At 35.4% G+C, this 16,219-nt stretch overlaps 1 protein-coding gene across 2 annotated transcripts in view; it reads right to left on the bottom strand.

The window, feature by feature from the left end:
• The window catches only part of LOC149820888 (uncharacterized), a 200,285-nt gene that overhangs the window by 144,034 nt on the left and 40,032 nt on the right, over positions 1-16,219 (bottom strand). The window contains exons 12-16 of one of the 2 annotated variants that reach the window (XM_089982560.1): positions 8,344-8,430; positions 8,159-8,268; positions 7,933-8,054; positions 7,740-7,782; positions 7,569-7,660 (exon numbers count right to left, since the gene is read on the bottom strand). In XM_089982560.1, coding sequence (XP_089838686.1) covers positions 7,569-7,660; positions 7,740-7,782; positions 7,933-8,054; positions 8,159-8,268; positions 8,344-8,430 — 454 coding nt within the window. Of the gene's footprint in view, positions 1-7,568; positions 7,661-7,739; positions 7,783-7,932; positions 8,055-8,158; positions 8,431-16,219 lie in introns of both variants that reach the window. The other variant, XM_089982559.1, reaches the window with a different exon arrangement.

Raw genomic sequence — 16,219 nt, forward strand, 5'->3', positions numbered from 1 at the left:
TCACAGTTTATGCATGATCCTCGTACCGAACACATGAATGTGGTTAAAAGGATTATTCGATATTTAAAAGGCACGATTGGAGATGGTTTACTTTATCATTGGTCTCAGATTGAGGGGAGCAAACATCAAATTATCGTATATTCAGATACAAATTAGGTTGGAGATCCAAACGACAGAAAATCAGTTTCGAGATATTGTGTGTTTATCGATGGAAAATTAGTGGGGTGGAGTAGCGAGAAGCAACTAGTCGTTGCCCGATCCAGTACAGAGGTAGAGTATCGATCTATGGCTGCAGCCACCGCAGAAATCACTTGGATGAGGCATATCCTGGGCGAGATAGGAGAAAAGTTTTTGCCTACCACACTCCACTGTGATAATCAAAGTGCCATTCAAATTGCTTTTAACCCTATTCATCACGGTCGTACTAAACATATAGAAATTGATCAACACTTCATTCGGCAGAGAGTTAAAGATGGAGAAATCGGTCGAGTGTACATCTCCACTGAAGATCAAGTTGCAGATTTGTTTACCAAGGGTCTCACTAGCATATGTTTTTGGTACTTAAAAGGCAAGTTGTCCATGGTTCAAAACCGTGCACAACTTGAAGGCGGGTACTAAGGATGATAGTCGTCCAGGAGTATTTATGTTACTTTACTATTGTATTTTTGTATTATGCTTGTATCTCTGTATTATATTATTGGGTCAGGTGTTTGGGTCTGGAGCAGACCCGATATCTATTTATGTTAGACTCGACCAGACAGAGAAATAAAAGGATGGATTAGGGCACGTTCTCACAATTAGAATGAAGAGATGCCATCTTTGTTGCAGACGTCTCTAAAAACTCTCTCGCTTGTGCCACTGCGTGAACGCAACCCCTGGGATAAAAACTTTCAGTCATTGCCCTATATTCAGCTTTTGTTGATAAGAGAGAGACCTTTTGTTGCTTCTTGCATCGCCATGACACCAAAGATTCTTCTAAGAAGACACAAAAGTCAGTAGTTGAGTGGCGGTTATTTGGATAACCACCCCAATCTGTATCAATAAAAGCAAGAAATTCTAAATTAGAGGAAGCAGACAAAAATAAACCTCGAGAAATAGAATTTTTAATATATCTAATAATACGCAAAACTACTCCCATATTAACAAAAGTTGGGGCATGTTGAAATTGACTGACTGTATGGACAGCATGTGCAATGTCAAGTCTTGTAATTGATAGATACGATAGTGCTCTGACGAGTTGTCTATAAGGAGTTGGATTCTCAAGTGGCTCTCCAACATCAATCTTCATCTTGACATTCACAACTTCGGGAGTGTCAACGTGTCTTTCATCTAAAACACCTGACCTGACAACAATATTCAATGCAAACTTAGATTGAGTTAGCAAATATCCCCTAGATGAGTATGCAACTTCTATACCAAGAAAGTATTTCAAAAAACCAAAATCACTCATTTCAAAATGTGTTTTAAAAAAAAAAATATCGTAAACTCCCTATTTATCACTTTCGGTGATGATCATGTCGTCAACATAGAGTAGAAGGATAATAATACCTGCATCAGAATTCTTAACAAACAAAGTTGTGTCAATAAGGCAAGATTGAAAACCAAAATCAAGCATAACCTTACTAAACTTATCATACCAAACTTTTGGAGCTTGTTTGAGACCATACAACGCCTTATTTAGGTGAAGAGTTTTCCCTTTAGGGACATTCATTCCTGGTGGTGGATCCATGTACACTTCTTCAGCTAAATTTTCATTTAGAAATGCATTTTTAAGATCCATTTGAAAAATATGTCATCTTTTTATAGATGCAAGAGCTATTAAGATTCGAACAGTGGTCATTCTAGGTACTGGGGCAAAGGTTTCTTCATAATCTATTCCATATTCTTGAGAATATCCTTTGGTCACCAACTGAGCTTTGAACCTTTCAAGAGTGACATCACTCTTGGTTTTAACCTTGTACACCCAACGACAGCCAATAGGTTTTTTGTTGGGAGGATTATCTTGAATGGTCCAAGTGTTTGCTTTTTCTAAGGCTTCTAATTCAACTTCCATAGCTTTGACCCACTTAGGTTGATCCTTAACTATAGTATAACTGGAGGGTTCTTCATAAGAGTGAATTAAGGCAATGAAGGCTTGATATTTTGGTGAAAAAGACTCGTATGACACAAACTTTTCAGGAACTTTCGAGATCCTAGTGGATTTAATAGATGAAGATGCGGGTTCTTGTTCCATTGTGTATTTATCCAGGGCACATTGTCTTTCTAAGTTTCCTCATCTAGAGTATTGAATGCATTCCTGATTGTTACTAACTGGATCAGAATCGATCATATCAATTTGATCATCCTGATCAATTTCTCTTTCACTTTCCCTTGGAACTAGGTCCAATAAGAGGGAATACTCATCTATTTCAGTAGAGTTTTTGTTTTCAAAAAAACTTTCATTTTCTAGAAATGATGCATTTCTTGGAACATAAATTTATCATTCTTATCTATAAATACAAAGCATTTGCACCCAAATACCGTTAATCTAGAATAATCAGAGTTTGTTTTTAAAGCTTTGCAGTGGGAGAGATATTTTTTATCGAGGATGAGGGCATTTTATTAATAAGATAAGCAGCAGTTAAAATAGCTTTGGCCCAAAAAATTTTGGGAACTTGATGTCTGATGAGTAACATTCTAGCTGTTTCTATAATGTGCTTGTGTTTTATCTCAGCTAACCCATTCTGTTGAGGGGTATAGGGGAAAGATTTTTTACGTGAAATTCCATATGAGTTCAAATATTCTTTAAATTCAGTTGATAAGAATTTTCTCCCTGAATTAGTGCGAAATATTGAAATATCATTCTTAAATTGATTTTTGACCATACTGTGAAATATTTGAAAAAAAAGAAAACACTTCGGACTTATGTTTAAGAAAATAAATCCAAGTATGTCGTGTAAAGTCATCTACAAAAATTACATAATACAAAAAACCGCCTTTTGACATAACCGGTGCAGAACCCCAAACATCAAAATGTATTAACTCAAATGGTCGTGTAGAAACAAAGGTAACAAAGGTTCTTTCGTGAAAAGGTAGTCTTTTCATTTTTTTCAAGAATACATTTTTCACATGTAAAAGTTTCAACATTACAAAAATTTTCCATGTTTGGAAAAAACTGAAGCTTGAACATACAAGGATGACCAAATCTTTGGTGCAAAAGATCCAAGCCTAATTTTTTAACATTGCAGCATAATGTATTCTTGGGTATTTCCAAAAAATCCATATAGTACAAGCCTCCTCTATGGTCTTCCCCAATCAGCTTCCCTGACTGGTGATCTTGTACTCGACAATCATGAGAAGCGAAGGAAACATTACACCCATGGTCAGTTAATTGAGAAACAGATAGGAGATTTAAATTAAGTTTAGGAATATATCTAATCTTTGAAACACAAAATCCTTTTGAGTTTTGAGAACTATTTTCAAAATCCCCTGTTCCTTTTATCTAAAGAGACGTTTCATCAGCAGTAAAAACATTAGATCCACTTGAGTTATAACATTGTGATAGTAATTTTATGTTTGGTGTCATATGAAAGGAAGCACCAGAATCAAGAAGCCATAGAGATTTACTAGGATCGGAAATGCCAACTGAAGAAACAACGGCTCCGGCAGAGTAAGAAGTTCCTTTGAGGAGTGGTTGCAGTGCCTCCACCAACTGAGTTAGAGACATGTTTCCAATAGATGTCTCATTCGACTCCCTTGAAGATTTGACAGAAGCTACCTTCTTTTCATAAGGCCTTTTTAGCTTTGGACAGTAAGTCTTGACATGTCCCGGTTCGCGACAATAATAGCAAATAACTTTTCTTTTTTCAAAGTCACTTCCTTGCCTTTCATCATTTGTCCTCCCAACATGTGGGGGTTTCTATGTGCGAACATGATTACCAGGTCTAGATACGGCTAAAATTGTATCATCATCACTTTTGGCGACTCTTTTCTTGAGTCTATTCTCTTTCATACTTAGTTCTTCAATTGTGTCTTCAATAGAGGGGACCTTTCCCCGATGTAGAAGAGTGGATTTGGTTGATTCAAATTCTAACCTCAACCCATTAATAAATTGAAAAAAATGCTTCGTATTTACTTGATTTGTGCGAAGCTCAATGTCTTGTGGACAATGCCACTTTGGTTCAAGGAGAGCCAATTCTTCCCATAGCTCGGGCAAGCTGTTGTGGTATTCTCTAATACTTTTATCCCCTTGAACCATATTGCGGACTTTTTCTTGAAGATTACATATGTGGGCAATATCTTTAAGAGAGTACATTCTCTTAAGATAATCCCACGCATCATTGACGTGTTCAAATGTTGAAAGACTTGAACACTTCTTTATATCAACACTAGATATAAGCCAAGACATGATCTTGATGTGGCCCATTCTCCATTCTTTCCACTTTTTCGCATATGTGGAGATGGCTTTGGCTTTTTCTACCTCCGAAAGAGGTACTTCTCTTCCTCCTTTGGTGAGAATTACTTTAGGTTCCTCATTGATTTCATCCACTAATCCCCATAGACCTTTTCTCCAAATAAGGTGCTTCATGATAGAAGCTCATGTTACATAATTTGAATCATTGAGTTTTATGGGCTTAATGGTGACATTTTCATTGTCATCCATTTTACACACTTGGGAAGGAGAAAAGGGAAATAAACGAATAAAAGAGGAGAATACTCTACCACAAAGAGCAAGAATAAGTAGCCCTCCAAGCTTTCAAGGCTACACATGATCACTCTTTCAAAGAGGCTTCACTCTCTTGAAGAAGGCATGTTTCTCAATGCACAATGCACACAAAGAAGTTTGTACCGATTGCCTCTACCAACCTTGCTCTGATACCATGAAAGAAAATGAAACTCACAAGCAAACTATCTCTTCACCACACTCAAAGAGGTTACAAGAACCACAAGGGTTCATACAAGCATAAGAACACACACTACCCGAAAAGGGTATTCAAAAGAAAAAGAATTTTATTAACTTGGGATACCATCCCACAAAAACCATGAATTACAAGGGGAAATAGTCCCCATATTTATAGAGGAGAATGAGAAGCCTTCAAGGGAGTCGTTGGACTCCCAACGACTCTATTAGAGTTGTTGGGAGTCTAACGGCTCCCTTGAAAGATGCTTTTTGACTTTAGTCAAAAAGGTGAAGGCTTAAAAAGGTCCAAAAACAAAAAACTAGCCTAATTCTAGTTATGTTCTAACTAAGATTAACTAAACAAAAAACTAAGTAGGAAAAAGAGAAAGGTACTACAAGCCTATGAGATATTATATGAGATTACATAATTTTAACACTTTTGTCATGGCTTCTTTCAATATTTTGAACACCTTCTAGCACTCCCCTTGCCACATCCACTTTGTGTCCTTTAACAGTTCAGTTAGTGGTACCGCAATAGCAGAGTATCCTGCGATAAACTGACGGTAGTAGTTACCTAGTTCCAAAAATGATCAGAGTTCGAGAACCTTGGTTGGTACCTCCCAATCCTGAATGGCGTTCACCTTTTGGCAATCCATCCTCATACGACCATTCCCAACTATGTGGCCTAGGAAACTTCTCTTTGTTGCCGAACAAACACTTTTCCCACTTCACGTACAAGTCATTGTCCTTCAAGGTCTGAACACCACTCGCAGATGTTGCACATGATCCTCCAAATTGTCACTGTAGATGACAATGTAGTCCAAGTAAAGGATTACAAATCGATCCAGATACGGGTAGAAGATTTGATTCATTGGAGTTGAGAAGGTTGTGGGAGCATTCTGTTAAAATATGTAATCTCATACAATATCTCATATGTAATCTCATAGACATGTAATGTTTTATCTCCTTTCTAGTTAGGATTTTTCGTTTAATTAATTCTAGTTAAAATACAACTAGAATTAGCCAAACTAGTCCATCATTGGACTGATTTGGCCTTTACCTTTTTGACTAGTCAAAAAGGTACCTTTTTGACCAAGTCAAAAAGGTAAATACAAAAAGAGCTGTTGGACTCCCCAACACCTCTATTAGAGCTGTTGGAGAGTCCAACAACTCTCTTAAGGCTTCTCTCTACCTCTCTATAAATATGGGGCTATTCCCCTTGTAAAGACTTACTCTTGTTTTGGGTTTTTATCTCAACTCAATAAAATTGTTTATTTTTCATTTTTATACCCGTTTCAGGTTGTGTGTATTCTTAAGTTCTCTTTGTGAACCTTTGTGGTTCTTATGGTGTATTTGTGAGAACTTGTTGAGAGACATTTGTTATAGCGTATTTTTCACTTTCTTACATGGTATCAGAGCAAGGTCGGTGGACGTGTATTGGGAAGCGTGCCATGCAACTACTCTTCAAGAAAGTGAAGTCTCTTTGAAGGAGTGATCGTGTGTAGCCTTGAAGGGCGTGGAAGGCTACTTATTTTCGATCTTTGTGGTTAAAATATTCCTCTTCCCACTTGCTTTTTTTTCTTCCCCTATCATTCCCAACCTTGTAAAATGGATGACAATGATAATGTCACCATTAAGTCCATAAAACTCAACGATTCAAACTATGTAACTGTTAGAAAGTGACTTTGAATACATTAGGTTCAATAATGAACCCATACACATGCACATGAAGTGCGAATAAACCCATTAAAGGGAACAACACAAGCACATAATGTGCTAACACATAAACCCACACAAGGGGCTGTTTTCTGAAAGGTTCGAAAGTTTGAAATTTTGGGGCGTTACACACACACACACACACACATATATATATATATATAGAGAGAGAGAGAGATTGTATAATGCATCTACAAAAACTATATATAAAAGATATACAAGATATATATATACACATATATGTGTGTGTGAAACACAAGCATACATGTAAAGAATAGAAATAAAATATTAGGAAAAAGGGAAGAAAAAGAAGGAAAAAAGAAAAAAGGGGAAGAAAAGAAGGAAAAAAGATAAATGGGAGAAAAAGAAAGAAAGCAAAAGAAGATAGTGGAGGGGCGAGAGGAGGAAGAAGAAGAAAAGGAAGAGAAAATAAGAAAAAAAAAAGTAAAGGGGAAAAAGAAGGTGGAGGGAGAAAGCAGAAGAAAAAATGAAAAAAAGATAAAGGAAAAAACAAAAAGATAAAGGAAAAAAATAAAGAAAGAAGAAGAAAAAATGAGAGAAGAAAAAAGAAAGGGTTTGGGGTGAGAAGGAGAAAAAGAAGGAAGAAAATAGATTAATAAAAAGACAACCATGTTCCTACAGCTTAGGCAGAGACAGACTAGGCGCCCACCTAGGCAGCCTAGGTGGGAAAACAGGCCCCTACTGCCAAGACCCATAAGCCTTGGCAGTGGCCCAACACAGCCCGCCTAGGCATCCCTTTTGACAACTAAGGTCAACACCAGTCTAATGATACTACATATGCATATTGCACTATCAGCATAAAAATATTAGAAACTTGTGCTGATCGAGGAGGTTAGCACAAACTTTTGCCTAACCCTCTTCTCATCTTGACAAATCATCTTAAATAAACAGTCAGCAAATCATTTAAGTTATTTATTGAAGTATATGATAAAACTATGCAAAAAATACCTACCTTTCTTCTCTGGTTATCCATCGGAACTATTTCAATGGCAAGTCGTGACTCAACATCATCAGCAGTCACCAAATATGTAGGTTGGTTTGCTCCTATTATGGCAATAATTGCATTCAATAACTGAATTATAATGATAGCAAACAATAAGTGATAAGGATTATTAATATTTACCCATGATGTATGTAATAGAACCATCTTCAGCTTCCCGTACCCACTGAAGAGTGATAAGAAAATAAGCACAAACAATATAGAAATTATTATGGAAAACGGACAGCAATACTGTCATAAAGATGAACAAGCAATCATGACCATCATATGCATCTTCGAAACTTTTACTATTGAACATAAGAGGATTAACTATTACCGCAAAGTTACAGGTAGCAGTGCCATTAGTAGAAAACCCGCATGCCATAATTTCATGCCCTGGGAAAGCCTCACCTAAGAATTGGAGACCCTCTATAGCTGGCAAAGCATCATCATCTGCCGCTGTAAATTATAAATTTATAATGCGAATTTTAGACAATAATCAATACAGCTAACATGAAGTTAAGAAACATGGTAAATTAGGCTACTGCCAGAAAAGAAATAACCTTCCGAACAAGAGGAGCTAGGTTCCTCTGATACAGTTGGCAAATAAGGAGAATATGAATAGCTTGGATCCTCCTGTGCAGGCACAATGCCTGTAGCATTGACAGATGACCTATGCATAGAAGTTTCTTTGTCATTCTGTTGGACAAGTAAATTAGCACCATCCCTTGAAGCACCACCTACGAACCTATTAAAAGAATCCCTGTTGGTGTAGCCTTCACTTTGCTGCAGTGCATGAGTACCACCCTGAGTAATAAAAGGACCGCATTGTATGCTGTTTCCCACAGCATTTTTTGAAATGAACAGGAAAGAAAAGAAGAAACGAGTTCTTAGAAAATAATCTGAACACTGAGAAACATTTCTGGATAAAGCAAACTCGAAATATTGAAGAAATTGGCCATAAACCCAGATCACAAACACAAAGCAATAGACAAACACACATAGATCATGATAATCAAGTTGAATAACCTTAGGATTGAAATGCCACATTTTTTAGCTAACTTGCTTTCATCCCTTAAAAGAACTTTCCTCTGCTTATTAATGTAACAACCTGAATTTTTATCAATACATTTGGGCAACATTTCATTCTTTCCATTAATTCCTTTTCTTTCTAATCCAACTGTAGCCATAACTCTAAGCATAAGCCACAACGACAAAAGCATACTCATCATTGCGTAAATAAAGTCCAGATTGATTTTGAACATCTTCTCGATTCGAAAGACATTGTGGTCACCGACTAAATTTATAAATGGAAGAGGTACCCTGGCACATCCATTACCATGCAGATCCTTCTCTCTGCCCTTTGAAAAAGACAAACAGTTCAATTTCAAGTACAGTCACTGGAGTCTTTTAGTTGGGTCATGTTCCATTTTCAAATTCATGATCAAGAGAATTGCAGCTACACAATTCATGCTCTTAATGAGATAGAAGCTCGCTCCCAAAAAATGTAACATGATTACAACTTACAAAGATAACAATATAAAACAATTTAAGTTTTTCTTAAGGATCATGTGTAAACGTTTCTATAAATATGAGCACATTTATGCAAGTGTGCATCCAATAAATGCATGCAATTTTCAAGCTAACATAAGTATTATGTACATATATACATGCATAACACATGCACATTCCTAGATACCTACATATATGTATATACATGTTTGTATCTTGTTTATCTCGGACAAGATATTTTCTGTGCGTTGGTAAAAAAATTCCTTTTTTTTAAAGAGCATTTCACCAATTGAGCCATAATTATCCAACATATTCAAAACTAACAATTTTTCACAAGGTGGTGATGAAATGTTTAACTTGTACAAATGTCAGCCTCTTTTGGATATGAAAATAGATAGTAATGCATCAACTTATTGAGCCCATTTTATTTAAATCATATAGAATCTATGCAATCACACTCACAAACCCCTAGTTCATGCAAGTCACATTATAAAATAAATAAACAATTATTCTATGGGAGCAATGATAGGAGGATTTGGTGCGTAAACTCACATTTTACACTTTAAAGGGAAAGGATGCAATTTCCATAAGTGTTGCCCATGCTTAGGCCAAAAGTTTTGGTTGTGCAAAAAAATGCACATTGACCTTTTTTTTTTGTAATTCTGTACAACACAAGTTTGTACTTATGGTTTGGCTGATATATGAAACATACAGCTCAAACTTGGTGTATTCAATCCCCAGAATTGAGCTCAAGCTTAAATCTGTAACTAATTTGCTAAAGACCAAGGTTGAATAACAGCAGGCACCAATATCGTCAAGTTGCAGGATAGCAGTAGGCAGAAATTGAACCCAGACCCAATTTTTTATGGTGCAACCTTTTCATTCAATCATCACATATGGTGTATTTCAGATAGGAAACAAATTACAGGTAAAAGGGAATCCTCAATAACCAGGATTTCTATCCGAAATATGAAAATTGTAATGTGTTGTTGACTTTGCAATTTCCAAAAAATCTGTTTACCAGCTATATACCCAGTAACTCTGGACATCATTGAAAATCTCATTTTTGTCTAGTGTTTGAGAAATTGAAGGAACTCTAGACACCAGTTCTATAATTCTCAAAAAAATGAGAATCTTCACCTAGGGCATCTGAAGATACCCATAATGTTATTTTAAAATGATTGGCATCACTTTGCATTCCATCTTATTTCCATAAGTGGAATTAAGAGAGAAGAATGGGTGATACCATCCATCTGTGTAATATCGTGTGTTTTTATACTATGTTAAGTTCTGATATTTCAGAAAAATTGGTTTAGTGTTGTAGAAAAATCGATAAATACTCGATATTAGGTGGCGTCAATTGAATCTAGGTGTGGCCCAGCTCTCATTTACAAGACCTAAACGAGCCAAACAAGATATGGAAAAACTTTTATTTTTGACCTTTAAAATCAAATGAAATTTGGGTTAAATTCAAGCAAATTTCGGAGGCAAAATTCAAGTTATACATCATTAGATGTGCCTCGAAATACTAAATTCAATGATATTTTATTTTCCTAAAATCAGGCTACGGTTGGCCCGAAAATCGCTTTTTTAAAAAAATGCTTGTCTCGATGGGACCGGGTCTGGGTTGGATCAAACCGGATCCGATCTGTATGATCCAAGTTAATATGGACTTGGACTCAGTCCAAGACCCATATTAATTAGGATCTGATCCAGTTCAAGATCCATATATATTGGATATGGATTTAGATCCTAGATCAAATCCAGATCCAAAGTCCAAGTTCAACAAAATTAAAGCTTTAAATTCAGTATAAAGGTTTAATTTAAAAAATTTTAAAGTTAAAAAGACTCCCAGAGAGGTAAGACACCCTCTAGAATTTTTTGAATATTTATTAATTAATAAATAATTAATAATAAATTAATTTAATATTGAAAATAATTAATTCCGAATTTCATTCAAATATGGTAGTTACCAAATAATGGGGTCTCTAGAAGATCCCAATTTGGTTGAGTAAACAAAACAAAACAAGAAAGTAAGTAAAGAAAAAGGAAAGAAGTAAAAGTGGAAAAAAATCAACAATGGGATTAGGAAAGGAGGTTGGAGATAGAGTCCTATAGGGGAAAGCTCTATCTCCACCCCATATGGGAATCCAAAGGGGGGGGGGGGGGGGGGTCACCCTCTAGAGGGCCTCCCCATTATAAAAACTCAAAAGAGAGAGAGAGAGAGAGAGAAAAGGGGAGAATGGAAAACCATGGGAAAGAGAAGGAGAAGAAAGCCTTCTTCCTCTCCGGTCATCCGATATCTTCAGTTTTTTTTTTCAAGCTTCAAAAAAAAAAGGTACAGGTTTCTCTCTCGGTTCAAACAGGAAGAAATAGTATAAGTGAATTCTATGTAATGCTTTTGGTGGAAAGGGAAAAGAATGAATGAGAATCCGATTTGGAATATGTATATATATATATATAACATTACAATGGTTATGTATATATATATATACATATGTATATATAAGATGTCTTTTCCTTCTCTACCGATATATGTATATATATATATCTATGCGTATATATTCATATATATATATATATATTTAATAAAATTTCAGAATGGATTGTAGAGGTTGTTGATCTCTGAGCACTTAGTGAAAAGACAAATCTGCCAATTTTGAGAGGGTGTACAGATCTGGTCCAGATCCGCTAAAATTATTTATTTTATGTGAATCTGACCATACCATGTTCAAGCATAGCTGACTTGAATTGGATATGTCAGGTGAGGAAACACTTAAGCAGAAATTTTCTTCGAATAGTCTTTGGTACAAAAAAAAAACAATTCAAACCAGATTTGATCCATACTTTTGTGATAGATATTTAATAATAGAAAGTTGAGTTTGATAATGAATAGATTTGGGCTTATTCAGAACCAAGTTACACATAGATAAAAAAATTTCTTATATCAACAAAAGACAAAGTGTCCAACACTTTAGTATAATGGAGTTTCTTTGTACGTTAATAAAATTTCTTTCTAATCTAATATTTGTTTTTGTTAACTAACAGCCTTCTAGAATTATGTTTATGTTATGTTGTAGAGTGCATGTCAAGATTTTCAATTCATAGTGTGGTAGCCTAGTCAACACCGTTCGTCTCGGCTATTTCTCAGTGTGGTTTTTATGTTCTCATGAATCTGGAAATTTAATTGTGTCCACTTATATACTCTTATTAGCCTAGTCAACAACGTTGGTCTCGGCTATTTCTCAGCATGGTTTTTATGTTCTCATGAATCTGGAAATTTAATTGTGTCCACTTATATATTCTTACTAGACTTTTGATATGTAATATGGATTGTTTGCATATATGCATTGGACAGTTCAAAAAATATAAAAGAAGCCCAATCGATTGCAGTCAGCTGGGCAGATTTTTAAAAACTGATAAGCCCAGTGGACTGTCATAAGTCTGATTTATTTTTGGACTGTTATATAACTATTCATAGGACTGTCATGCTTTATGAATGCTACAAAAAAAAATGTTGTGTGACTGATTATGCATACTTTTATGTGAATGATCATGTGTCATAAAATGTCGTGAAAAATATATATTTCAGTGTTGTAAAGAGTCAACACATATGTGCATAAAACAATTGAGACAGCATATGGTCAACAGTTGGGGTTGTGATCGTTTTGCCGATGCCCAGTCGATTGCCAATAGAGTCTCAGTGCTGTCTCGTGTGCGGGCAGCATAGCTTCGGGCTCGGTGGGTATGTGTTGTTTACATATGCTCATGAAATTTAATGGTTTGTTTTGTTTACATAAATATGCATATAGTGAACACGTGAATTCTGAAATTTATATTGTCGTTGCACTAACATGATCACGTGCATGTTTACATATTATGCATATAGTGAACAAAGCAAGCTCGACTACCTAGTCGACTATGGATCGGCTGGGCCTGTCATATTAAATTTTTTTTTTTGGAAACTGCAACGTCCTTAGACAAGGTGACGAGCACTAACTTATCTTACCAGACAGACCGAGCCCATCATCCTTGCCAGTAGGGACTCAACCCTGCCCAGCTATATATATATATATATATATATATATATATATATATATATATATATATATATTCCTCTTCCGACCTGTTCAGATCTGAGTGCCTTCACGATGGGATAGATTTGTCCAGATCAATCCCTCGTTGCACTGGTCAGATCTGACCACACGTTTTATGGGACAGATCTGTCCAGACATATATATATATATAAACCTAAATCATCATTAAAACATGCTATTTACCATGAAAAAACAATGAAAATCTGAAGTACGTATACATAATCATGATTCTACTGATTTTTCATACTCAACTTAGGAAACCAGATCAAATTTTAAGGATTTCTCCAAAAACATCACCTAAATCCGATTTAGGTTCCTTTTTCCTATTCGAATCGAAAGAATGAACCCGTACCTTTTCGAAGCTTGAAAAACAACCAGAAAAACTTCGGATATATGGAGAGGAAGAAGGTCTCTCTCTCTCTCTCTCTCTCTCTCTCTCTCTCTCTCTCTCTCTCTCTCTCTCTCTCTCTCTCTCTCTCTCTCTCTCTCTCTCTCTCTCTCTCTCTCTCTCTTTTGAGCTTAAATAATGAGCATAGGGGGTGATGCCCTTCTCCCTTTACCAGCCCCTTCTAAAGAGGGCTAGAGATTGGACTTCTCATATGGGAGTCCATCTCCAACTCTTCTTTCCAAACTTTCTAAAATTCTCCTTGTTGACTTTTCCAATTCTTTCCCAATTCCATAGAACTCTAAATTTTTCCAACTTCTACTCTTTCTAAAGCTACTAATAGACTCTTATAGAAACCCTAATTAGTTAGATGTCTCTTCTAGTAAATTTCGTAATATATTAATTTTTATATTAAAATAATTAATTAAAATTTATTTATTAATTAATAAATTCTCAAAAATTTCCAAAGGGTACCTTACCCCTCTGGGAGTCTTTTAAACCTTAAAATTGCTTTAATTTAACCAGTATAATGAATTTAAAGTTGTATTTTAGTTGGATCTATAATTTGGATCTAGATCCAGATCCAAGATCTAAATCCATATCCAAAATTCATTTGGATTTTAAGTTGGATCATATCCTAATTAATATGGGTCTTGGATTGAGTCCAGATCCATATTAATTTCATTCATATGGATTGGATCCAGTCCGATCCAAATCCGAACCCGCCCCATCGAGGCGGGCCTTTTTTGAAAAATTGTGATTTTCGAGCCAACCGTAGCCCGAATTCAGAAAAATAAACTATTGTTAAGCTCAGAATTCCGAGACGCATCTAATGGTATATACTTCAAATTTTGCCACCGAAATTTGCCTGAATTTAAACCCGAATTTTGCTTGAATTTAAAGGTTGAAAATAAATTTTTTTATCACCCATTAATTGGCACGTTTAGGCCTTGTCGATAAGACCTGGACCAAGCCCAGACTCAATTAACGCTACCTAATATCGAGCATATATCGACTTTTCTTCAACACAGACAAATTTTCATAAACCTCTAAATTTGACCAAGTATAAAAATGCATGATATTACACCTTTGACCCCTCTTGCCACTATGGATTAATCTCTGCAAATAAAGAAAAGGAAGGAAAGGGAAAAAATCTCGCATATAGAGGAAATTTCCTATTAAAAATACAAAATGTGTAATATATATAATATAATAATAATATAATATACATTTATATTTTTTACTTTCTTTATTTTATTTATTATTTTTTCTTTTTTTATCTAGTTCAATGTGAACTAGTTAGTCAAGATCTACTTAGATCTTGACTAACATTATAGTCATAGGACCTAGTCCAATCCAACGGCTATAAATAGAGCCCAACGACTCTTAGGAAGAGCTCTTCACTCCTCTTCTTTCTTGTATAAATAGGGGTGATCCCCTTTTTTGTAATACAATGCTTCTTAAGTATTTCTCATGAGAAATAAATATTTATTATTTTTATTGTGTTCTTTCATTTATACACTTTTGTGGGTAGTGCTGGTAATGTCTCCAATAGACACCCATTGTGAGCTTTTGTGCATTTGTAGAAGACCACAATTTCATTACATGGTATCAAAGCTTTGAAGCCTTTTTCAGTTCTTGGAGAAATTCTATGTTGTTTTTTGTCTCCTTATTAAAGGGTGACTCATCCTCTTGTTCGTGATTAAAGTGCTATTTTTTAAAGAAGGAAGACATTTGAAGGAAAGTTTGAGATTGTACTCTCTCTTCCTCTCTCTTTTATTTCTTTTTTTTCTTCTCTTATCTTTCTTTCTTTTTCTCACCCTTGTAAAAAATGGATGACAATGATAAAGTCATTATGCCAATGAAATTAAATGACACCAACTATGTAATGTGAGCTTTGAAGCACCACATTTAGGGAAAAGGGTTGTGGAGAACAGTAGATGATTCTGATTCGAAACCTAAACTTGTTCTCACAAAAATTGAGAATGACAAAGAAGTAACTCTCACAGAATGAGAGAAGAATAAGGTGTTGGCGACCGATAAGAAAAAATGAAAAGAATGGAGGATCGGGCACGCCAAAATTATGTCATGGCTAATTAATAGCGTTGACATCAAAAAATGATCTAGTCCAGCCAAACTTGAGCATGCCGATAAAGCTTGGTCATACCTTAGAAATATGTATTCCCTTAAAGATATTGCACGTGTGCAATTTGTAAGACAAAGTTCGGTCTATGACTCAAAAAAATAAAAGTATTAGGGAATATTACAATGAGTTATCCGAACTTTAGGAAGAGTTGGCTCTACTAGAGCCAAAATGGCATTGTTCCAAGGACATCGAGCTTCGCCAAAAGCGAGTCGATATGCAATATTTTTATCAATTTGTAAATGGTTTAAGGCCGGAATTTGAAACGACTAAATCGGTTCGCTTATATCGAGGAAAGGTTTCATCTATCATTGATACTATAGAGGAACTAACTATGGAAGAAAATAGACTAAAAAATAATACTCCAAAGTATGAAGATGATTTCATTCTAGTTGTATCTAGACCGGAAAATTATGTATGCACTTATAAGTCACCTCACTTTGGTAGACAAAATGATGATTTTGACAAGAGAAAAGTCATTTGCCAT

This window comes from Nuphar pumila, chromosome 12 (genome assembly GCF_984573655.1).
Source record: "Nuphar pumila chromosome 12, dmNupPumi1.hap1.1, whole genome shotgun sequence".
Taxonomy (NCBI): Eukaryota; Viridiplantae; Streptophyta; class Magnoliopsida; order Nymphaeales; family Nymphaeaceae; genus Nuphar; species Nuphar pumila.